Source organism: Ranitomeya variabilis, chromosome 1, assembly GCF_051348905.1.
Source record: "Ranitomeya variabilis isolate aRanVar5 chromosome 1, aRanVar5.hap1, whole genome shotgun sequence".
Taxonomy (NCBI): Eukaryota; Metazoa; Chordata; class Amphibia; order Anura; family Dendrobatidae; genus Ranitomeya; species Ranitomeya variabilis.
Genome location: NC_135232.1, coordinates 321,183,213 through 321,207,871, shown reverse-complemented (window position 1 = coordinate 321,207,871; position 24,659 = coordinate 321,183,213). Strand labels below are relative to the sequence as shown.

The 24,659-nt window shown below is 43.3% G+C and overlaps 1 protein-coding gene across 5 annotated transcripts in view; it reads left to right on the top strand.

Annotated features, from left to right (window-relative positions):
* SLC12A6 (solute carrier family 12 member 6) overlaps positions 1 to 24,659 on the top strand; it is a 69,944-nt gene that overhangs the window by 1,675 nt on the left and 43,610 nt on the right. For 3 of the 5 annotated variants that reach the window (XM_077297972.1, XM_077297959.1, XM_077297964.1), the window contains exons 3-4: positions 20,475 to 20,519; positions 20,593 to 20,681. In XM_077297972.1, coding sequence (XP_077154087.1) covers positions 20,475 to 20,519; positions 20,593 to 20,681 — 134 coding nt within the window. Of the gene's footprint in view, positions 1 to 18,117; positions 18,512 to 19,863; positions 19,985 to 20,474; positions 20,520 to 20,592; positions 20,682 to 24,659 lie in introns of those variants that run through there. The other 2 variants (XM_077297983.1, XM_077297991.1) reach the window with 2 other exon arrangements.

Here is a 24,659-nt window from a genome sequence, read left to right as displayed (position 1 = left end):
GAAAATAAGTATTTGATACACTGCCGATTTTGCAAGTTTTCCCACCTACAAAGAATGGAGAGGTGTGTAATTTTTGCTGTAGGTACACTTCAACTGTAAGACAGAAGCTAAAATAAAAAAAAAACATTCAGAAAATCAGATTGTATGATTTTAACTTACTTATTTCATGCATTAAAATGCAAATTAATTATTTGATACAATGGAAAAACTGTAATATTTGGTACAGAAACCTTTGTTTGCAAATACAGAGGTAGTTCTTGACCAAGTTTGCACACACCGCAGCAGAGATTTTGGCCCACTCCTCCATACAGATCTGCTCCAGATATTTCAGGTTTTGGGGCTGCAGCTGGGCAACATTGAGTTTCTGTTGGTTTCAGGTCTGGAGACTAGCTGGGCCATCCAGGACCTTGAAATGCTTCTTATGGAGCCACTCCTGGCTGTATGTTTTGGGCCATTGTCATGCCGGAAGACCCAGCCACCACCCATATTCAGTGCTCTTATTGAGAGAAGGTTGTTGGCCAAAATCTCACGATACATAACCCTATCCATCCTCCCTTCAATACGGTGCAGTCTTCCTGTCCCTTTTGCAGAAAAACTCCCCCAAAGTCTGATGTTTCCCACACCATGCTTCACGGTTGGGACGATGTTCTTGGGGTAGTACTTATCTTCCTTCTTCCTCCAAACACAGCGAGTGGAGTTGATACCTAAAAGTTCTATTTTGGTTTCACCTGACCTCATGAGCTTCTCCCATGCCTCCCCTGGATCATTCAGATGGTCATTGGCGAACTTCAAACGGGCCTGGTCATGTCCTGGCAAGAGCAGGGGAACCTTGCGTGCCCTGCAGGATTTTAATCCATGACGGGCGTAGTGTGTTACTAACAGTAATGTTTGAGACTGTAATCCCAGCTCTCTTCAGGTCATTGACCAGGTCCTACTGTGTAGCTCTGGGCTGATTCCTGACCTTTCTCAGAATCATTCTTACCCACAAGGTGAGATCTTGCATGGAGCCCCAGACCGAGGAAGATTGACAGTCATCTTGTGTTTCTTCCATTTTCTAATAATTGTGCCAACAGTTGTTGCCTTCTCACCAAGCTTCTTGTTTATTCTCCTGTAGCCCATCCCAGCCTTGTGCAGGTCTACAATTTTGTCCCTGGTATCCTTAGACAGCTCTTTGGTCTTGGCCATGGTGTAGAGGGTGGAGTTTGGGCTTGTTAAAGAAAAACTAACAGGTCTGTGAGAGACAGAATTCTTGCCGGTTGGTAGGTGATCAAATATAGAATATATTTCATGCAATAAAATGCAATTTAATTATTTAAAAATCATACAGTGTAATTTCCTGTTTTATTTTCTTTTTAGAATCTGTCTCACAGTTGACGTGTATGATAAAAATTACAGACCTCTTCATTCTCTGTAGGTGGAAAACTTGCAAAATCGGCAGTATATCAAATACTCATTTTCCCCAATGTCATCATCCTACAGATATTCTAGCAAAGTGACATCCAAAAGTGCCACGTTGGTACAGGTATAGACAAATTTCTGTAGGCATGTAGCCAGGTTGCCTGGTGTAGCAATCATTGTATTATTTTTCTACTTTCTATGTTAGAAAGTTCACATTGGTCCTGGAGTGCCCCACAGTGCAGCGCATAACAGTGCCGGACCTACAGTGTCCCCTAAACAGTGCTAGCCACAGTGTCTGTGCCACAATAGTACCTGTAAGAATACCAGACCCATATTGTGCCATTCGTTCAGTGATAATTCACTTGCTGTGGAATTGCAGATTTTACGTGCACATTCCGCACATAATAATCCGCAACAATTTATGGTACAATACATCTAAAAAGAGCTATAAAAAGCCCAACTGCATGTGGCGGCAAGAGCCTGAGCAAATTTAAGGCATGCAGTGGTTTTCTCCATTTGCAATCCATATAGTTATACACATTTCTGTTAAAATAAGGAGAAAAAATAAAACGATGGGCCCAAATTATCAAAACTTTGAAAAGCCACCTAATTTTAGCTACATTAAAATGTTATGACTTTTGCTGTTTTTGCGCAGCTCTGACAAAGTGGGCAGAGTTGGAGCGGGATGGAGGTCTGGCAACCACCGCAGGCACTGGAGTAGGATTTCTGGCAGGGCACACTGATGTGTATGCATCTTGTCCAACACTCCTGATTCATGAAGAGGCATAAGCTTCTTCATGAATCAGAAGTGTCTGACTCCAGCACGAACATATACGGTAACACAGCCGAATGCTATCTAATAGCACTCGGAACAATGTTATAGTATGGGCAGCGCATCCAATAATCGGATCACACGCACCCACATAAGTCTATGAGTGCGTGTGAAATATCTGACTGCTCTCGGATGTTAGACCTGTCAATTGCTCAAAAATATTGAGTTAAATACCCCTGGTTCTGCCACTCTTTTCTGTTTTGCACTGCATCATTCCATTGCAGAGAAATTCACATATGTTGCTTTTGGAGCACCGTATGTGAAATCTCTGCTTGCAGTCCAACTGGGCAATTTTTCAGAGACTTCTCTGGGGGAGCGTGTGCCCCAGCCACTGCAAATAACAGCTCAGCAGCTGACCTAGACTTCTCAGACACTGTTGAGCTGCAATTGGCAACTTCTAGGAGGGATTGGTGAAGGCATATTCCCCCCTGAGAAGATTCTGAAAAAAGGCCCTATTGGACTGCAAAAAGAGATTTCCCATACTGCACTACAAAAGCAACGTGAATAAAGTGAGAGATCCTCTTTAATGGATTTAGTGTTTTTCTGATCTTGTGAGGAGTTTTGTTGGTTAATTGATTGTGAAGAAAAAACTGTTATGGTACGTACATTCTGGTTAAGCCTGCACATTCGTATGTTCTATTGATATGAGTGGCTATACGCTGCTGCTGCATGCTGTGTTATATAGATTGGCATCTGCAAGGTGACAGAGACCCTTCAATATATAATCTTCTATATGTATATGGAGGCTTCAGACGGATGCAGAATGTGCACAGAGGCCACTAGTGTAATGAATTTATTGTGTTAGATTTTCCACTTTATGCAGTTAATAGCCTCTGTGTCTGTACTGTTACATACTTAGGCAGTTAACTGGTTCATGCAGCTTTACATGAACACCCGAGCCTTACACTATGGCTGGTCCAAATAACTAAAGCAATTGTTACCATCCACCTCTTGTGTCTCCCCTTTTCCTCATAGATTGTAAGCTTGCGAGCAGGGCCCTCATTCCTCCTGGTATCTGTTTTGAACTGTGATTTCTGTTATGCTGTAATGTCTATTGTCTGTACAAGTCCCCTCTATAAGTTGTAAAGCGCTGCGGAATATGTTGGCGCTATATAAATAAAATTATTATTATTATTATTATTATTCTTGGTTTATTTTTCCAAGATAAGTGGGGTTCAAGATATGTGTCTAGTTGTCATTCACTGTTGGTAAAGATGGCCTCATAAAGTATGTAATGAGCACTTCAAGAGATCAAGGTGTTCCAATGAAACCGTTTGGATCCTTTTTCTCATCAACATCAGTCAATTGACTAATGTTACTTTGATGCATTGGGGAAATCCAATCCCTTGTCAATGCATTGTTGCTATTCATTGGGATTGTGCATAACATGGGGGAGGGGCTACATGCTTTTACTTATGTTTTAATGTTTGATGTGTGTTTAATAAAGTTTTTCATTTTGACAATATTGGTTGTGTGCACATTATACAGTGGTTCTGTTTCTCCCCTTGGCATAGTACGGTTTGGTGCTGATAGTGCACCCCTTTGTTTTACCTTTCTCTTGCTCATGTTAGTGCGCCTTGTGCATATTTTCGGTGTACATCACAGGGGACTAGTAATCAGAGAGGTGCCCATGATCCTACTATTCGAGTGCGAGCTGAGGAAGGTCATAGCACACTGGTCTGGCTGCCATGGAGCGCATGCCTTGAAGCTGGATTAGAATTCGGTCAAACTTTTTGCTCAACTTCAGAGTCAACAGGGGCTTTTATACTGCAGCCGTGTTTGTCTATGGAGATTGCAGGGCAGTTTGCAACTTAAACAATTGAATACAGTGAAAAAGGGGTGGTGGGGAGCAGACATAATTAGGTCATATAGTGTACATGAAAGATGACCAGCCAGCAGTTATCTCATGCGTATGGGCAGTTTACACTCAGCATTATTAATCATTATGATTTGTTTCTTCACGATTGTGATGACTATTGATCAGTCTGAGACCAGATCAATGATAACTTTATTCCTTGTTGTTGATCATAATTGATCATGCATACATCAAGATCATCTTTCATTAGTAATATTGGTCATTTTAATGTTTCTCACTTTACTTTATGTTACGCTACAATGCAAATTGTGTTAGTTGGCAATATATGTGCAGTGTGTATACTCAGGGAAATGTCCATCAGATACTTGCACCGAGTATTCACTGCTGGTTTGAAGAACTGTTACGTGTAATTACAAGCGTGATAAATAAAATCGTCGTCTGTTGCTGTGGTGGGTAGATGTCTGTGAGGCCAGATAAGATGCATTGTTGTGTAAGCGTCCAGGGACATCCCGTACAGTTTCTGGTAGTTTGGTCTTTAGAAGCATTACATTTTGTTACTAGCATTAATAACCTTGTTTAGTTCTCGTACAGATTGCATACTTTTTCTGTCTGGCCACCTCATGGACTAATGGCTGATGTTTTTTAATTTTGGAGATATTAGCTTGTAAAGTTAGTATGCTAATTTCACATTAACGACCCCTTGTTTGATCATTAATACTTCTCTGGGGGCTTATACTTTTTCCCTTGTGTGGCATTGACCAATAACCAGACATCATCCTGTAGGCGAAAAAAACACCCCCTAAAAAGGACAGAACCAACTTTCTCTGTGTGATATGGAAAGACGTGTAATATCACACAGCTCTGCTCTCCTCCTCAGAACACAACTGACTACATGTGCACAAGAAAGAGGAGAGCAGAGCTGTGCGTCATTACAAACTTCTTTGCATCTATGCCTCTACATCTCATCCAGAGTGATATATGTACATATGTGACATGCTGCAGTCTCATCTTACAGCAATGACAATGTGGGAGGAGAAGGGGGAGGGCGAAAAGCGGAGCTGACAGTGCAGTGAGATGAGCGCTGCACATACACTGCTCTGGACCTGTGGCAGCTATCAGAGCATTGTTCCTCGATTTCCAGGATAGATGCAAAGAGATATTTGTAATGACACACAGCTCTGCTCCTCTCTCCCCTCCCCCTTGTAATCATGGTAAATGCTAGAAGTGAGAGATGTGCCCTGGGAAGTAACAAAGAAAACACAGAGGAGCACTATGTGAATCAGCGTAAAGGAACGGAAAACTCAGTGTGATGGAATTGCTCACCTGAGGTAGTTGTGTTGGATAGGCACAATAATGGAAAGGCGAAAACTGGAACCACCCAAAGCTACTGCTCCGACCGGCCGTTCTGGATGCCACAGCAAGGAACCAATTGATAATCTGCAGAGAAGAGAAAATGCAGTTTCTCCAGGCACTGCCACAATGAAGGACAATTCAGTTTTTGCTAAAACATTTTATTGGGGATGATCTATCCCCTCCATCAGGTACAGTTGAACAGGAAGTTGTTCCCAACCTTTAGGCCAATCGGGAGCAACATAACAGGTCTTATTAACTCTGTGTAACCCATTCTTAAAATAAATACTGTGTGTACATTCATATACAGTATGTGTGTATAATAAATATATATAATTGTCTAAGGGGTACTTCCGTCTGTTTGTCTGTAACGGAAATCCCGGTTCGCGACCAATCAACGATGGGCACAGTCCGGCCGCGAATTAGCCCCTCGCTGCTTCCGTCCAGTCAGTGCCCCCTCCATACTCCCCTCTAGTCAGCGCCCACATAGCGTTTTAGGACTGCGTTACACCACGGCATAATGCGGTGTAACGCAGTCCCTTAACGCTGCCATTAACTGTGTAAGTGTGCCTAACTTTTTACTATTGATGCTTCCTATGCAGCATCAATAGTAAAAACATATAATGTTAAAAATAATAATAATAATAAAAAAACATTATATTCTCACCTTCCGGCGCCTTTCCCGCTCCTTGCGATGCTTCATTCCCAAGAATGCATTGCGGCAATGACTCAAGATCACGTAGCGGACTCACGAGACCGCTACATCATCACGTGTTATTGCCACAATGCATTACTGGGAACGGAGCATTGCGACGAGCATCGGTCAAGGCCTGGCCTGGATCTAGGGGCCGCCGGAAGGTGAGTATATAACTATTTTTTATTTTCATTGTTTTTTTAACAGGATATGGTGCCCACATTGTTATACACGACGTGGGCTGTGTTATATACTACATGGGCTGTGTTATATACTGCGTGGCCTGTGCTATATATTACGTGGCTGTGCAATATAGTACGTGGGTTGTGTTATATACTACGTGGGCTGTGCTATAAACTACGTGGCTGTGCAATATACTACATGGCTTTGTTATATACTACGTGGGCTGTGTTATATACTCCGTGGGCTGTGCTATATACTAAGTGGCTGTGCAATATAGTACGTGGGCTGTGCTATATACTACATACATATTCTAGAATACCCGATGTGTTAGAATCGGGCCACCATCTAGTATATATATATATATAAAATCCCACATCCTAGATATCACTGAATGAAATATTCCAGTTTTAAATCTTTATTCATTACATAGTGGAATGTGTAGAGAACAATAAAACCTAAAAATGATCAACGTATTTCACAACTAATATCCCATGGAGGTCTGGAGTTGGAATTTATATATATATATACACTGCTCAAAAAAAATAAAGGGAGCACTTAAACAACAGAATATAACTCCAAGAAAATCAAACTTCAGTGAAATCAAACTGCCCACTTAGGCTGCTTTCACACTAGCGTCAGCACAGGGCCGTCGCTATGCGTCGGCACGACGTGCTGATGTGCGTTGTGAAAATAATGCCCAACGTGGGCAGCGGAAGCAGTCTTACGACGCTTCCGCTGCCCCATTGTAATGTCCGGGGAGGAGGGGGCGGAGTTTCGGCCGCGCATGCGCGGTCAAAAATGGCGGACACGACGTGCAAAAAAACGTTACATGTAACTTTTTTGTGCCGACGGTCCGCCAAAACATGACGCAACCGTCGCACGACGTGTGGCGATACGTCGCAATGTAAGTCTATGGGGAAAAAACGCATCCTGCGGGCAACTTTGCAGGATGCGTTTTTTCTCCTAAACGACGCATTGCGACGTATTGCAAACGACGCTAGTGTGAAAGTAGCCTTAAGAAGCAACACTGTTTGACAATCAATTTCACATGCTGTTGTGCAAATGGAATAGACAACAGATGGAAATTATTGGCAATTATCAGGACACAATAAAGGAGTGGTTCTGCAGGTGGGGACCACAGACTACATTTCAGTACCAATGCTTTCTGATGTTTTGGTCACTTTTGAATGTTGGTTGTGCTTTCACTCTCGTGGTAGCATGAGACGGACTCTACAACCCACACAAGTGGCTCAGGTAGTGCAGCTCATCCAGGATGGCACATGAATGCGAACTGTGGCAAGAAGGTTTGCTGTGTCTGTCATCGTAGTGTCCAGAGGCTGGAGGCGCTACCAGGAGACAGGCCAGTACACCAGGAGATGTGGAGGGGGCCGTAGGAGGGCAACAACCCCGCAGCAGGACCGCTACCTCAGCCTTTGTGCAAGGAGGAACAGGAGGAGCACTTTCAGAACCCTACAAAATGACCTCCAGACGGCCACAAATGTGCATGTGTCTGCACAAATGGTTAAAAACCGACTCCATGAGGATGGTCTGAGAGCCCGACGTCCACAGATGGGGGTTGTGCTCACAGAACACCAGGATTGGCAAATTCGCCACTGGCGCCCTGTGCTCTTCACAGATGAAAGCCGGTTCACACTGAGCACATGTCAGACATGACAGAGTCTGGAGACGCCGTGGAGAGCGATCTGCTGCCTGCAACATCCTTCAGCATGATCGGTTTGGCAGTGGGTTAGTAATGGTGTGGGGTGACATTTCTTTGGAGGACCGCAGAGCCCTCCATGTGCTCGCCAGAGGTAGCCTGCTTCCATAAGGTACCGAGATGAGATCCTCAGACCCCTTGTGAGACCATATGCTGGTGCGGTTGGCCCTGGGTTCCTGCTAATGCAGGACAATGCCAGACCTCATGTGGCTGGAGTGTATCAGCAGATCCTGCAAGATAAAGGCAGTGAAGCTATGGACTGGCCCGCTCGTTCCCCAGACCTGAATCCGATTGAACACATCTGGGACATCATGTCTCGCACCATCCACCAGCATCACGTTGCACCACAGACTGTCCAGGAGTTGGCGGATGCCTTAGTCCAGGTCTGGGGAGGAGATCCCTCAGGAGAACATCCGCCTCCTCATCAGGAGCATGCCCAGGCGTTGTAGGGAGGTCATACAGGCATGTGGAGGTTACACACACACACAACTGAACATCGTTTCCTTGTCTTGAGGCATTTCCACTGAAGTTGGATCAGCCTGTAATTTGACTTTTCACTTTGATTCTGAGTATCATTCCAAATCCAGACCTCCGTGGGATATTCATTTTGATTTACATTGATCATTTTTATGTTTTATTGTTCTCAACACATTCCACTATGTAATGAATAAAGATTTGCAACTGAAATATTTCATTCAGTGATATCTAGGATGTGGGATTTTAGTGTTCCCGTTTGTTTTTGGAGCAGTGTATATATACACTGTTCAAACAAATAAAGGGAACACTTAAACAACAGAATAGTTGCCAATAATTTCCATCTGTTGTCTATTCCACTTGCACAACAGCATGTGAAATTGAGTGTCAAACTGTTGCTTCCTAAGTGGACAGTTCGATTTCAAAGAGGTTTGATTTACTTAGGTATAGTCTGTTGTTTAAGTGTTCCCTTTATTTTTTTGAGTAGTATATATATAAATATAAATTCCAACTCCAGACCTCCATGGGATATTAGTTGTGAAATACGTTGATCATTTTTAGGTTTAAGGCCATGTTTACACTTTGCGGGTTTTACCGCGGATCCGCGGCGATTTTGATGCTGCGGGTCCGCAGCAGTTTCCATAGCGTTTACATTTACATGGCAACCCTATGGAAACCGCAATCCGCTGTGCACCTGCTGCGGGAAAAACTGCGCAGAAACGCAGCGGTTTACATTCCGCAGCATGTCACTTCTTTGTGCAGAATCGCTGTGATTCTGCACACATAGGAATGCATTGATCCGCTAACTTCCCGCATGGGGCTGTGCCCACGATGCGGGAAGTAAGCGGATAATGTGCAGATGGTACCCGGGGTGGAGGAGAGGAGACTCTCCTCCTGGCCCTGGGAACCATATTTGTGTAAAAAAAAGAATTAAAATAAAAAATGATATACTCACCTCTCAGCGCTGCACGCGGCCGTCCGGTCGCAGGGTTGCTGTGCGAGCAGGACCTGCGGTGACGTCGCGGTCACATGACCGTGACGTCACGAAGGTCCTTCTCGCACAGCATCTTTGGAACCAGACCGCCGCGTGCAGCGCCGAGGAGATCGGGACGTCAGAGGGTGAGTATAAACCATTTTTTATTATTTTTAACATTACAATTGATGCTGCATATTGCTGCATATGCAGCATCAATAGTATAGGAGTAAACCCGCAGCGGAAACCGCAAAACAAACCGCGATAAATCTGCAGGGATAACCGCAGCGGTTTTGCCCTGCAGATATATCAAATCCGCTGCTGGAGAACCCACAGAGGACCCGACCTACGTGTGCACATAGCCTTATTGTTCTCAACACATTCCACTATGTAATGAATAAAGATTTACAACTGGAATATTTCATTCAGTGATATCTAGGATGTGGGATTTTATATATATATACTAGATGGTGGCCCGATTCTAACGCATCGGGTATTCTAGAATATGTATGTAGTATATAGCACAGCCCACGCAGTATATTGCACAGCCACGTAGTATATAGTGTATGTATTATGTGTGTGTATGTATGTATGTATGTATGTATATGTATATATATATATATATATATATATATATATATATATATATATATATATATATATATTATTCACACACACTGCTTGTAGTAGAGAGCACGCACAGAATAAAAACATATTCAAAATTAACACAAACTTTGATATTACACAGTTATAAAAATATTGCACAGTAATTTTAATAAAATTATACTATTTCAAAATAAAATGGATACGGTAACTATTGCTATATTATCATAGATAATTTGAGACTCCAAAAAAGATTCCCTGTTCGTCAGTCTTTGGAACCTATCATGGACTTTATTATGATAGGCTCCAAAGACTTATCATGATATTTGTTACTCCATTCCTGATGTTGGCTCTGTGTCTGTTCATTCTAATGTGAACAGGTTGCATAATACGTCCCACGTATTTCAGATTGTACCTACATTGAAGTAAACTACAAAAGAGTTATTACAGACAGTTTAAAATTTGATTACCGTAATTAGAAAAGGTTCACCCGTAATGATAGAAAAAACTTGGTGCAATGTGATTTTTTTCGATTCATATTCCTCTTGAAAACTATAATGCGATTTTCAGGTAGAATTTTTGATTAGTATTGGATTACTCTTCAGTATAAACCAGTATTGAGTATCCCCCTAATTGTCTCATGCGATTTATTAAAATTGGTGACAAAACTATATTTAAATTTATTGTCAACTAAGAATTTTTTCCTTTTTTGTATCTGATCTTCCCCGGATTTTTTTAATTAAACAATCAGTCTGTTTCAGTCCCCTAGTTCTTCTATAGGCATCTCTCAGAATGTCCTTTTCTTTGAATCTCATTTGAAGCATATGTGATTCCCTTCCAACTCAATATCCTTTGTGCAGTTTTTTCGTATGCGCCAATATTGTCCATAAGGCACATTGTTGATCCATCTTTGGAAGTGCCCACTAGAAAAATCTAAATGGCTGTTTACATCCACATTTTTGAAGTGGGTAAATGTACAGATTCCCCCATTGTCATCTCTAGAGAGTTGATAAATCCAGAAATTCTATACATGAGTCCGAGTAGGAAAAAGAGAACTCCAAACCCCACGGATTTAGATTCAATCTTTCAACAAAAACTTGTGCTCCCTCCCGTGTCCCTGCCCAATTTAAGAAAAGATCATCTACGGATCTTTCGTAGAATAGAATGTAACCGATCGGAAGGAAAACTGTGCAATGTACAGGGGCTCAAAACGTCCCATCAAAAAATTGGCGTAACTGGGAAGGAGAGCAGAGTTGTGTGTCATGACAGGTCTTGCAATATATAAAAAAAACACTTTTGACCCTCTCTGGGGGCATTTTGTTTTCCCTACTTGATGCTACTTTGTGATTTGGTCAACGCCATAAAAGGGAAAAAAGTACACAGCCCCAGAGAAGAATCTCTGATATCGTCCCCTTGATTGTAGGGGAAATTTTCATATACACTTTACAAGCTAATATCTCCTCTATGGAGAGGAGGCCATGGCTCACTGGATTCTCTGGGGGCATGTCTTTATGTGGCCCTTTGAGCACTGCCCCCTTGGTATACACCATAAATAGTAGCACCAAATAAAAGACCTGTATCTCTGGAACCATATGACAGATTTAAAAATAATTGAACAGGCCACTTTTAACCTGGTGACAGGTCTTCGGTAAGTCTGTCATGTGTCCTCGGTGACAAATGCCACTGATCGGCCTCCAGGTTTGGCTTTATTTAGCTCCACTGTGAAGACAGACACAGTAAGAAGAGACAGGTGTGATGAAGGCCTGAGCCGTCCACTAGGTCACAGCACAGTGTTGTCTGTGAAATTGCGTCTGTGCCTCTAAGATGATGGCACTCCTATTATTATGACTGTTTGGTCCTCATACAGTGTGCATATAGTCAGCACATACCCAGCTTATTGATCATTTTTGGTCCATGTAAGGCTGCATTCACATCCAGTGGTCATGCTGTGGCCCTGTACTGCCATGGAACTTTCACTTTTTACTGCACAGTCACTTTATTTTGCACGGAAACATCTGTTTGATCAGAAGACAACATGTCCTATCCTAATGGCCACGTGGTTCAGAAGGCAAGGCAGTTGCTTCCCTGCTAAATAAAGTGTTTGTGCAAAAAACAGTGAAAAGATAGCAGTGGCCCAAGGCTGGTACGGTTAAAAATGTAGCGCTTAGGGCACAGCTGATACCCCGCTCCGCCCAAGGCGCCACCCCTGTCGTGCGGATGTAATGCGGATGCCTCCGCATGCATTGTTTTGACGATGCGGCAACCCGCGTCGAAAGCAGCTGGTTGGAATTTCTTTTTTTCTCTGCATCGTCAAAATGACGCATGCGGAGGCATCCGCATATATCCGCACAACCTGCGTACCTAATGTTAAAGATAGATACGCAGGCGGCATGCGGACGTAGGCGGAGCTGAGCTGCGGCGGTGCGGCCGTGGGCGTGGCTTCACGGAGGAAGTCCGCAGCTCAGCAAAACGCTGGTGTGAAACTAGCCTAACATCTGGACGCTGTGGATTTGACATTGCGGATGTACGCAGCGTCCGATCTGCAGCAAATCCTGATGTATTACACCACGTGGAAACATACCCTGACCGTTGTGTGAATGCAAGCCTAAACGGGCCTTATGTCTGTCATGTGAGGGAGTTCTGTATTCTTTGTGACATTATGACCACATGCTTTGTGCAAGAATGCCTAACTAACTATATTCCTCTTCTGATTCTGTATTTTACGCACTCTGTATGTCCACAGCTATTTAGATAATGCCATCTAAATAGTTTTTTTTTTTTCAGTCAACAGTTACTGCAGGCACCAATAACATACCCAAAAGATGACCCCTGAGATGGGTATTTGTCAATTTAAAGGGAATCTGTTAGGTTTTTGCTACGTAATCTGAGCAAGATGCAGGGGTTAAAACACAGATTTCAGGGATGCCTCTCTTATCAAGCTTTGTGGTTTTATTTGCTTGTAATGATTATTTTAGCACTAGGAGCTTATCATTGCTAGGACACAGTAGCACATTCATGTTAGGCCTCTTTCACACTTCTGTTTTTACAATCTGCACAGGATCTGTCAAAATGTTGAAATGACGGATCCTGTGCAGATTGTAAAAAACGGGTGAACAGGGCCCATTTTTCTGACGGACCCGTCGAGGCTATGTGCTTCTGTTGTGTATGCGTCTTCGCAGCCGTTTTCCGCTGCGAAAACGCATACACAACACAACCCAGGTTTAAAAATAATTAAAAAAATAAAAAAATCGCAATATTCTTAACTTCGGCATCCCGCACAGAGTTACCGATGCTCCCGGCAGCTGCCGTTCCCAGTAATGCCTTGCATGCTATGACCTCTGATGACGTAGCGGTCTCGCGAGACTGCGACGTCATCGGGTCATTTCGGAATGCATTACTGGGAACGCCAGCTGCCGGGAGCATCGGTAACTCTGTGCGGGACGCTGGAAGTTAAGAATATTGTGATTTTATTTTTAACATTATATCTTGTTACTATTGATGCTGCATTGGCAGCATCAATAGTAAATAGACAGAGAGAGCAAGTGAGAGAGAATTTCCCTGACTGGAAATTCTTCCACGCATGCTCAGTTTCAAAGGACGGAATCCGTCACTGGATTCATGCTTTTCACAGTCAGCGAGGGATCCTGCGTCCATAGGCTTCCACTATAGCCAACGACGAGCAGCGCAGGACCCGTCGCTGAGCGATTTTCCGACATGCAGAAAAAACGTTCCTCTGTGCGTTGTCTCTGCCCGACGGATCCAGTGCACTACGGATGAAACGGAAGGCCATCCGTCACAATCCGTCGCTAATACAAGTGTATGGGAAAAAACAGGATCCAGCAGAAAAATTTGCTCGATCCTGTTTTTTCAAAAATCGACGGATTTCGACGGGAGCTAAAAGACGGAAGTGTGAAAGAGGCCTTAGTCTGGCAAGGCCCCCTCCTCCTGTGGTAAGCACTTCCCTGTCTGTGTATTTTGTAAATAGAGAGACTGATGTGGGCGGGGCTAGCTTCCTCAGCTCTGCTTCATTGCTAAATCTAAAAGCTCTGATTGTGTCACAACGGCAGCACCCAGTAATCTTAGTGATACATCGTTGAATTCAGCTTCTCTTTGCCTACATCAGGCTACTCTCCGATGAGGCAGCGAAAACCTGCTCACAGATTCCCTTTAAATGGTTGTAATACTACAGTTGAGTCTGATTTCAAGTATAAATATTTTCACACTAAACAGAGACAGGATCTGAAAAAAAAGTACAAGTGACAAAAGCATGCTCTACGACAGCTTCTGCTAGGCTGTAACTGACTTTTTGTACCATAAACATCCGACGGGTAAATGCCCTGAAAAAAAAGCACTCAACAGGGTGACTATCAAAATAAATGTCAAAATAAAAAATGATTGAGTGTCTACAAATCCAGCTAACATGCATTCTTAAAGGGATTCTCCACCTCTGGGGACATTTATTTATTTATTTTTACTTAAATTCATGTAGTTGGGGCTAAAAAAAATCATTTTTTACTATTGTGTTTCATTAATAGTTCAGCTTTTACAGACTCTTTGTTTCCCTGCACACTCAATGTGCCCTGCGGTCATAAATAGAGACTCTAAAGACAGCCGAAAGAGTTATATTCTCCTTCCGACCGTCATGATGGATTCTCAGTTAACTTATTTTTCAGCCAACTATAGACCCTGCAATAATGAGACAAGTGGTGCAAAATTGCAAAAATGATGCATTTAAAGGGAACTTGTCAGATTCTATATACCTGCAGGTATAGGATTAATCTGCTGATTAATAACGTTATGAAGGTGCCCGGCCGCTGTACTGTAAGTGCGGCACCAGGAAGAAAATGAACTTTATTTCTTCTATTAGCTGCCGGCTTTCTGGTCTGTCTGGAGCAATTACAGCCACCACTTATAGCACCGGGAGTGTCGGCTGTAATGGCACCCTGACACTGACTGACCGCTCTGCACTGACGCACCCTCAGTACAGCGGCCGGACACCTTCATAACACCGATTAACCCTATGTCTGCAGGTTAATAGCATTATCAGACAAAAAGTAAAAAAAAAATAATTTTCCTGGCAACACATAATAATCAATTGAGTGAGCTATGTGCACAATCTGGTATATGGTCATATTTACTCAACGAAAATGTAAAGTACCACTACCAGATAGGTAGATGGGTATCAGTAGTCTATGTTGCCTGTGTGTATTAAAATACTTACCAGTCACCATCTTCTACTGTTTTTGGCACTGATCTGGTCAAGCTCTGCCATCTTGAAACCGCAGCTCTAACTGGCCGGATCTCACCGCTAGTCTTTATATCTCTTAATGTAAATCTATGAAACCCTGGTTCTAAGTCTCATAGACTTACATTGGAAAGTGACTTCACGTCTTCCTGCAAACATGGTGAAGAAGCCAGTCACCACTCTGGGCACACGGTGAAGAAGAGGAGCAGAGCGGCGCTGGGAACAGCAGAAAACATTACCGATACCTATCCAGTGCTACTTTAATTTGGATTCTGCCCTGAAATCTATGTGTATTCTGTCTCCCGGTGAGTCTGTGTTATAGATCACAATTTGTACATAAAAAGAAGACTGTGTATGGTGGCCACACATGGATTAGCACCATTGGATGGGGTTTTACAGAATGGATTTCTGCCATTGAATCTGCAGTGGATTTTGTTGGATAAATTAGTTCTATGAACATGACCTGACAGTGTACATCAGTATGCGGTGTCAATGGCTGCCCAAACCTATAGAAAAGTGCCCTGTATTTTAGACTCGCACGGGTCCTAAGCAATTGACCTCCATCTATGTTCTCCTAATCGGGCATATGGACAGGGGTTATTCGTTAAAAACTTATTGAAATCAGTCTAGTATTTGCTACAGTTGTAATAAAACATTGCATCCTCAATAATAATAGATGCATCCATACACATGAGATACTGTAGCTGTCAGCTGGACTTCTCCGAGAATGTTCAGCAGAGGGAGCCGAGCAGTCATCTTAGGTTCCCTCTTAACAAAAAGGATTGGGTATTTCTGTTCAAACTGCCTGATCCTTCTTTCCCCAACATCATCTGCCTGGGAAAGTAAGGAGGTTCCCATACACATTCAAACGATTCGAAATGCTGTAGATCAGGGATGTCAAACTCCAATACACAGAGGGCCAAAAAAAAACTTGGACAAAGTCGCGGGTCAACCTTGATATTTATTTATTAAAATAGTGTCTACAATTGAGGACGTTTTTCCTTTTTAAAATATAGTGATGAACCTTTACATATGGAAACAAGCTTAAAGGGGTTGTCCCACGAACAAAGTACATTTTAATTAATAGATCTTAAGACTCAGATTATATGACCGGAGCATTGGATATTTCTTTGCGGGCACAGGTACACATAGAAATTATGGGGACCCATAGTAGAAGTTCTAATTCGATGGGGTCACAGAAGAGCATATCTCACAGAACCCTCCACATACACGGTATGATGACCCTTCTGTACCCCCTTCCCTCAACCACCTCGGCAAAGTATGGTAGCCCAAACACGGTATGATGCCCCAACTGTGGCCCCACATACTCCGCATTACAGTATAATGGGCCCCACATATTCCTCCATACAATATAATGGGCCTCACATATTCCTCCGTATAGTATAATGGGCCCTACATATTCCTTCATACAGTATAATGGGCCACACGTAGACTTCCATACAGTATAATGGGTGCCATATACACCTTCTTATAGAATAATGGACACCACAAAGACCTCTATACAATGTAATGGGCCCCACTTAGACTTCGATATACTATAATGGGCCCCACATAGTCCTCCATACAGTATAATAGCCCCACATAGTCCTCCATACAGTATAATGGACCACACTTTAAATATATATAAATACTAATCTCTCCTTTTTCCCCCGCTGCTCCGGTCTCTTCAGTGTGTATTCTGAAGTCCACTGCTTGGCACAGTGGGTGCAAAATAGTGGCGTGATTGTGCCTGCTGTGCTGAGATGTCAGAGCTCAGATGTATAGGGAGAATGATGGAGAAGGGATCGGACGGCCCCCTCATCCATCATTATGTTCAGCTGTATCAGCTTCCAGGACCAGAGTTTGACATTTATCCTTTATAGATCGTATGCTTTCGAGCAGGGCCCTCACTCCTCTTGTATCTGTTGATTTTATGTGATTATTGTTAATTTTGTAATGTCGTTTATTGTCTGTACTAGTCCCCTCTAAAATGTAAAGTGCTGCGGAATATGTTGGTGCTATAGAAATAAAATGATTATTACTATTAGACACTTCTGGCATCATGATCTACCAGTATGTCATTGTGTATAATGGAGCGAGCTCAGGAGCTGATCTTGTTCCATATCGCCATCTGCTGTTTACACCCTAAATATTGCTGTAAATCTCTGACAGTTGGTATTTAAGTGCGTGGTCCTGCCTGGGGGTCTATCCAGGTGCCCATCTTTCATTGACTGCGTCCTTACAAAGGATTTATCTAATAGGCGCTTGTAGTGTCCCAGTGATTGTACTACATAACCCGCTTATAAGGCAATTACTGATTTTATAGGGGAAGACAAAGTGATCATTTCTACCCAGCATGTTACATGGTACCATGGTTACATGGTACTGACATCTTTCCCAAGGCCGGGTTCTGGCTGTCAGATCATGCCATAACTGCAGTGCTGGTAACATACCGAACACCTCTGAACGGTTTGCGCACAGACACACGATTGTCTGATCCGACTACTCTGGTTGTATTCTCATTAGCGTGACCTGGGGTTATGGCGCACCCTTATTAATGTCACTTAGCTGTAGCTAGAACAGATGTATTTATTGTACACTCGTGAGTCACACCCCAAGCTGTTTATGAGAAGATCTTAATCACAGACGCTCCACTTGGCACCTGTTGTGCCGCACTGAGAAACAAATGGCAAATGCAGCCCAACACCCAGCCTACAAAGCTGCAGATGTGAGGTGTTACACACCTGTGTGGTCACACCAGGTACTGCTCGTGGCACTTTGCCTTTAAGATCATGCACCTCCCACATGGCTGCAACATGTGACAGGGAAGCTCTGATAATAAGTGATCCCAGAAGACAGAGAGGAAGAGTGGACAGGAGAACAAGGGCCACTTAGGTTCCCAAAATAGGAGAAGCCACAATAACCGATAAGACAGGAAAGGATCAGCCAAAAGTTACAGAGGATTCCGAGTTGTTAAGAACTAGAAGTGCAATGTTACATGAAAGCATTTAGGACCTCAACAGAAACAGACAAATAAAGATGGAAGATCAGTAAGTATAAAAGCCCAGAGATAGCAGCTGAGCTCGAGAAGGGGGAAAAGCGACAAAAAGCCGTGCAAACATGCCACATTTCACCGTGACCAAAGTGCCCGATCCTGAGGATGAAGCCGAAGGAGCATGCTCTGTGTCCTTCAGAGAAGCTGAAAATGATGATGTCTGGGGGGCCGGTAAGCCACAGGGGCTCTTCTTTTATTCTTCTTCTGATCTGTTTGCCTGTTTCTGTCTAATCTGTGGTTTAGAAAAACAAGCAATTCTATTATGTAGCATAAATCACAGAAAGCTTCTCTGTGACCCCAGAATCGGCTGCGGACTCGCTTATAGGTGGGTCTATGACACATCTATTAGTGGGGTGGTCCGACCAACTTACATATGGTGCCAAATAAAAAAAAGTAGCCATGGTTGCATTAAGCCACCCCTATTCCAATGTTTCCAAGTCCCTGGACTGACATGTCCGCTGCCACCATTCACTGACCACAGTGATGACCACCATGTCACTGATACTTCCAGTGATTGGCTGCAGCGTTCACATGCCTACCCAGAATAAAAAGTCTGTAGACCGCAGGTTATCAGAAATGTTGGAATGGAACCGACAGGAGATCGTTAAGGTAAGGAATACTTTTTTTTTTTGCAGTATTTTTTGTAATTATTATTATAAGAGGCCAGACAAGCAGTTTCCATGTATGTGAGCCCGCATTAATATTCCTTATTGCCAATGCACGACGTCTTTATTTTAATTATCATTAGATGATATTCCTTACAGAGCCAATAACCCTAAGGTATCTCTCAGCTGGCAGTAAGCAGACATTTCAGTAGCATCACGCAGCAAAGCGAAGGACAGCATCCAATCCAGGTGAAGTATAAAGTCCTTTATTGTGCCAAATGCAACGGTTCAACCAAATAGGTCTTTTTCAAGCATACAATACAGTCAAAATGGTGGTCTTATATAGGAAGTAGATTCACAACCTCCAATCAGCATCTCATGACCGCCCACGTTATTAACATATTAGCAAACACGAAATATACAATATACATAATAGATATACATTTAACAGCGACCCATAACACATCTAGTATATATAAAGAAAAACAAAGAAATAAACCTCCTTATCACATATATAGAGATATGACCACATTTGACGACATGTTTGGGAGTTGGTGATTGGTTGTGTTAGATGGATGGTGTATTGGTGAGCTTTAGTCATGTGGGTAAACTGGTTGAGACACGGTGTTTCATTGGTTACTAATGTGCATGCACAAGAAACAGATGCACAGATTGGTGAATGAATACCATGGTAACCGATATTTGCCTGACTTTTGGGGTGCTCATATCTCTATATATGTGATAAGGAGGTTTATTTCTTTGCTTTTCTTTATATATACTAGATGTGTTATGGGTCGCTATTAAATGTATATGTATTATGTATATTTTATATTGTATATTTCGTGTTTGCTAATATGTTAATAACGTGGGCGGTCATGAGATGCTGATTGGAGGGTTGTGAATCTACTTCCTATATAAGACCACCATTCTGACTGTATTGTATGCTTGAAAAAGACCTATATGGTTGAAACGTTGCATTTGGCACAATAAAGGACTTTATACTTCACCTGGATTGGATGCTGTCCTTCGCTTTGCTGCGGTATGTACTTTTCCATTTGGGTCCAGTGGAACTAGGACGGGCATCCGTATATCAGTTGTGCTGTCGGCTATTTTCTAATATTTCAGGAGCATCAGGGACATCAAGTGCAGAAAAATATAGAAAACGACAGCAACCTTTCTGACTATATGGAATGATATTGTTACAGCTTACCGCTCTGTTAATGGGTCACTATTTCTGTATATTTATACCCAAGCTGAGGACCACTACAGAACATAGACCCTCCTCCACAGTGACCACTATAGGTTATCTGAGATCCTTGCATTACCTTTATGTAGCTGTAGGGCTTCATTTGGTGATGTCCCCCCCCAGATGGACCTCTTATGGCTCCTGATGAACTCAGTTTAGTTGAAAGTTGACAATGTTTTCAGAAAAATTCTGAAGATCTCACTCTTGTACCGTAAAGACTGTAGTGACACTTCGAGGGCATCATCAATTCTGATTGCTAATCTGATCGTGTTTTCTGTCTCAGATCGAAGCCAAACATCAGTGACGGAGGAGAACAGCAAGCTGCTCGGTACGTTGACCAGTGGTGGCCTGAGGCTGAGGTGCAGGCCAGCTCTTCTAACACCTCTCTCTATCTTATTCAGACATCGACCGGAGGAAAAACTCCGCTCTGTATCAGAACCACAGCGACGAGGGGGAAGACTCTTATGACAGGAATCTGGCGTTGTTTGAGGTGAGAAGGAGGTGTGGGGATTTCATTCATGAATAATAGTGATGAGTGAACGTGCTGCGATAAGGCGTTATCTGAGTATGGTCGCAATACATACAGGAATTGCCTAACAAATAGGGAATCTCTGCACGTGTTGCGGCTGTCGAACATCCACGAGACTTGCAGCCACGGAGAGTCGAACATATTATTCGAGCACCCCGAAGACACTCGGTCAGCACCGGAGCATGCTCAGATAACACCTTATCTAAGCACGTTCGCTCATCACTACTGTCTTCATTAGCAATGGTTGTGTTCTGTCAACATTGGATAAACTGTCACACAAGACCTACATGGCGCCTTGTCCTCCCTTATGGGGACATGCTGGATCTTCTGCAGAGAAGGCAATCCTTCCCTGAAGGGTAGAATCGTACTCTAGGGGTTTACAGACAGCAGACCTTGAGGTTCACAACCAGTGTAGGCTGATCGCGATCTCTCCTGACCTCCTATACACATGGACGCTTTACCAAGCACTAATGTTTTTTCAATGGGGAAGTGGTGATTTATCTCCAGGGAGAAATAAAGGATCTGGTGTAAAGGTACCTTCACATTAAGCGACGCTGCAGCGATATCGACAACGATGCCGATCGCTGCAGCGTCGCTGTGTGGTCGCTGGAGAGCTGTCACACAGACCGCTCTCCAGCGACCAACGATGCCGAGGTCCCCGGGTAACCAGGGTAAACATCGGGTTGCTAAGCGCAGGGCCGCGCTTAGTAACCCGATGTTTACCCTGGTTACCAGTGTAAAATGTAAAAAAAACAAACAGTACATACTCACCTTCGCGTCCCCTGGTGTCCGCTTCCCTGCACTGACTGAGTGCCGGCCCTAACAGCAGAGCGGTGACGTTACCGCTGTGCTGTACTTTCACTTTACGGCCGGCGCTCAGTCAGTGTGGGAAGCGGACGCCGGGGGACGCGAAGGTGAGTATGTACTGTTTGTTTTTTTTACATTTTACACTGGTAACCAGGGTAAACATCGGGTTACTAAGCGCGGCCCTGCGCTTGCCAACCCGATGTTTACCCTGGTTACCAGTGTAAAACATCGCTGGCATCGTTGCTTTTGGTGTCAAACACGACGATACACGCCGGTCTGACGACCAAATAAAGTTCTGAACTTTCTTCAACGACCAGCAATATCACAGCAGGATCCTGATCGCTGCTGCGTGTCAAACTAAACGATATCGCTAGCCAGGACGCTGCAACGTCACGGATCGCTAGCGATATCGTTTAGTGTGAAGGTACCTTTATTAGTCTGTTGGGAGAGTCATTAGCCCCAATACACAATAGATGATTGGCTCATCCTGCTAAAATCAAAAGGTTTGGGTGACACTAAATTGTAAGGGGACCTGCGGGTGAGACGTCTGCCCTTCACCAGGCCATGGATATACAGGTCCTTCTCAAAAAATTAGCATATAGTGTTAAATTTCATTATTTACCATAATGTAATGATTACAATTAAACTTTCATATACTATAGATTCATTATCCACCAACTGAAATTTGTCAGGTCTTTTATTGTTTTAATACTGATGATTTTGGCATACAACTCCTGATAACCCAAAAAACCTGTCTCAATAAATTAGCATATCAAGAAAAGGTTCTCTAAATGACCTATTACCCTAATCTTCTGAATCAACTAATTAACTCTCAACACATGCAAAAGATACCTGAGGCTTTTAAAAACTCCCTGCCTGGTTCATTACTCAAAACCCCCATCATGGGTAAGACTAGCGACCTGACAGATGTCAAGAAGGCCATCATTGACACCCTCAAGCAAGAGGGTAAGACCCAGAAAGAAATTTCTCAACAAATAGGCTGTTCCCAGAGTGCTGTATCAAGGCACCTCAATGGTAAGTCTGTTGGAAGGAAACAATGTGGCAGAAAACGCTGTACAACGAGAAGAGGTGACCGGACCCTGAGGAAGATTGTGGAGAAGGACCGATTCCAGACCTTGGGGAACCTGAGGAAGCAGTGGACTGAGTCTGGTGTGGAAACATCCAGAGCCACCGTGCACAGGCGTGTGCAGGAAATGGGCTACAGGTGCCGCATTCCCCAGGTAAAGCCACTTTTGAACCATAAACAGCGGCAGAAGCGTACTTTTTTCTGATGAAAGCAAATTTTGCATGTCATTCGGAAATCAAGGTGCCAGAGTCTGGAGGAAGACTGGGGAGAAGGAAATGCCAAAATGCCTGAAGTCCAGTGTCAAGTACCCACAGTCAGTGATGGTGTGGGGTGCCATGTCAGCTGCTGGTGTTGGTCCACTGTGTTTCATCAAGGGCAGGGTCAATGCAGCTAGCTATCAGGAGATTTTGGAGCACTTCATGCTTCCATCGGCTGAAATGCTTTATGGAGATGAAGATTTCATTTTTCAGCACGACCTGGCACCTGCTCACAGTGCCAAAACCACTGGTAAATGGTTTACTGACCATGGTATTACTGTGCTCAATTGGCCTGCCAACTCTCCTTACCTGAATCCCATAGAGAATCTGTGGGATATTGTGAAGAGAAAGTTGAGAGACGCCAGACCCAACACTCTGGATGAGCTTAAGGCCGCTATTGAAGCATCCTGGGCCTCCATAACATCTCAGCAGTGTCACAGGCTGATTGCCTCCATGCCACGCCGCATTGAAGCAGTCATTTCTGCCAAAGGATTCCCGACCAAGTATTGAGTGCATAACTGAACATTATTATTTGATGGTTTTTTTGTTTGGTATTAAAAAACACTTTTATTTGAATGGTCGGGTGAAATATGCTAATTTATTGAGACAGGTTTTTTGGGTTATCAGGAGTTGTATGCCAAAATCATCAGTATTAAAACAATAAAAGACCTGACAAATTTCAGTTGGTGGATAATGAATCTATAGTATATGAAAGTTTAATTGTAATCATTACATTATGGTAAATAATGAAATTTAACACTATATGCTAATTTTTTGAGAAGGACCTGTAAGTTCCCGTCACAGCCATCAGCTGTCTTCTCGTTCCCGGATACAGCGCTGAGTCTTTGCCACTGCACCTGGGGTCAGGTATTGGCTGCAGTGCTGTCTTCACATAGAGAATGGCAGCCGATCGGTGAGCTCAGCCTGTGTAGACTGCCTCACTCTGCGCTCACTGATTGCCTGCCACTCTCTCTATATGAAGACACCAGGAGCAGCGAGTCGGCGCTGGATCCATGGATGATGAGTAATGCGAGGCTCTTGTTGTTGTTTTTTTTTGTTGCGTTTTTTGTATAACAAACTTTGCCTACGGACCAAGAATTTCTGAAATGGCCAACCCCTGTTAATACAACTGGTCAGGTAGAAATCCCACCTATCTGATCCCTATTTCACCCAACATCAAATGTCATTTGTTAGATCCCCTAAAATACAATGGAATCTGAAGACAAAAATCGCATTTTAATGACCAAGTCTTGTTACGTTGCTTTGTTATAATTGATGATAACAGATGAATGTTACAGATTTGCTAGTCCATAGAGCACAATGGGAAAATCGATTTGCCTACTTAGCCAAGGTTGTGTGTACATGTATGTATTATACCCTGGATGTGTGTACATATCATACCCTGGTTGTGTGTACATGTACATATCGTGCCCTGGTTGTGTGTATTGATACATATCGTGCCCTGGTTGTGCGTACGCTTACATATTGTGCCCTGGTTGTGTGTACGTGTACATATCGTGCCCTCGTTGTGTGTACGCGTACATATTGTGCCCTCGTTGTGTGTACATGTACATATCGTGCCCTGGTTGTGTGTACGCGTATATATAGTGCCCTGGTTGTGTGTACATGTATTTATCATACCCTGGATGTGTGTACATATCATACTCTGGTTGTGTGTACGCGTACGTATCATACCCTGGTTGTGTGTACATATCATACCCTGGTTGGTTGTGTGTACATGTACATATCGTGCCCTGGTTGTGTGTACGCTTACATATCGTGCCCTGG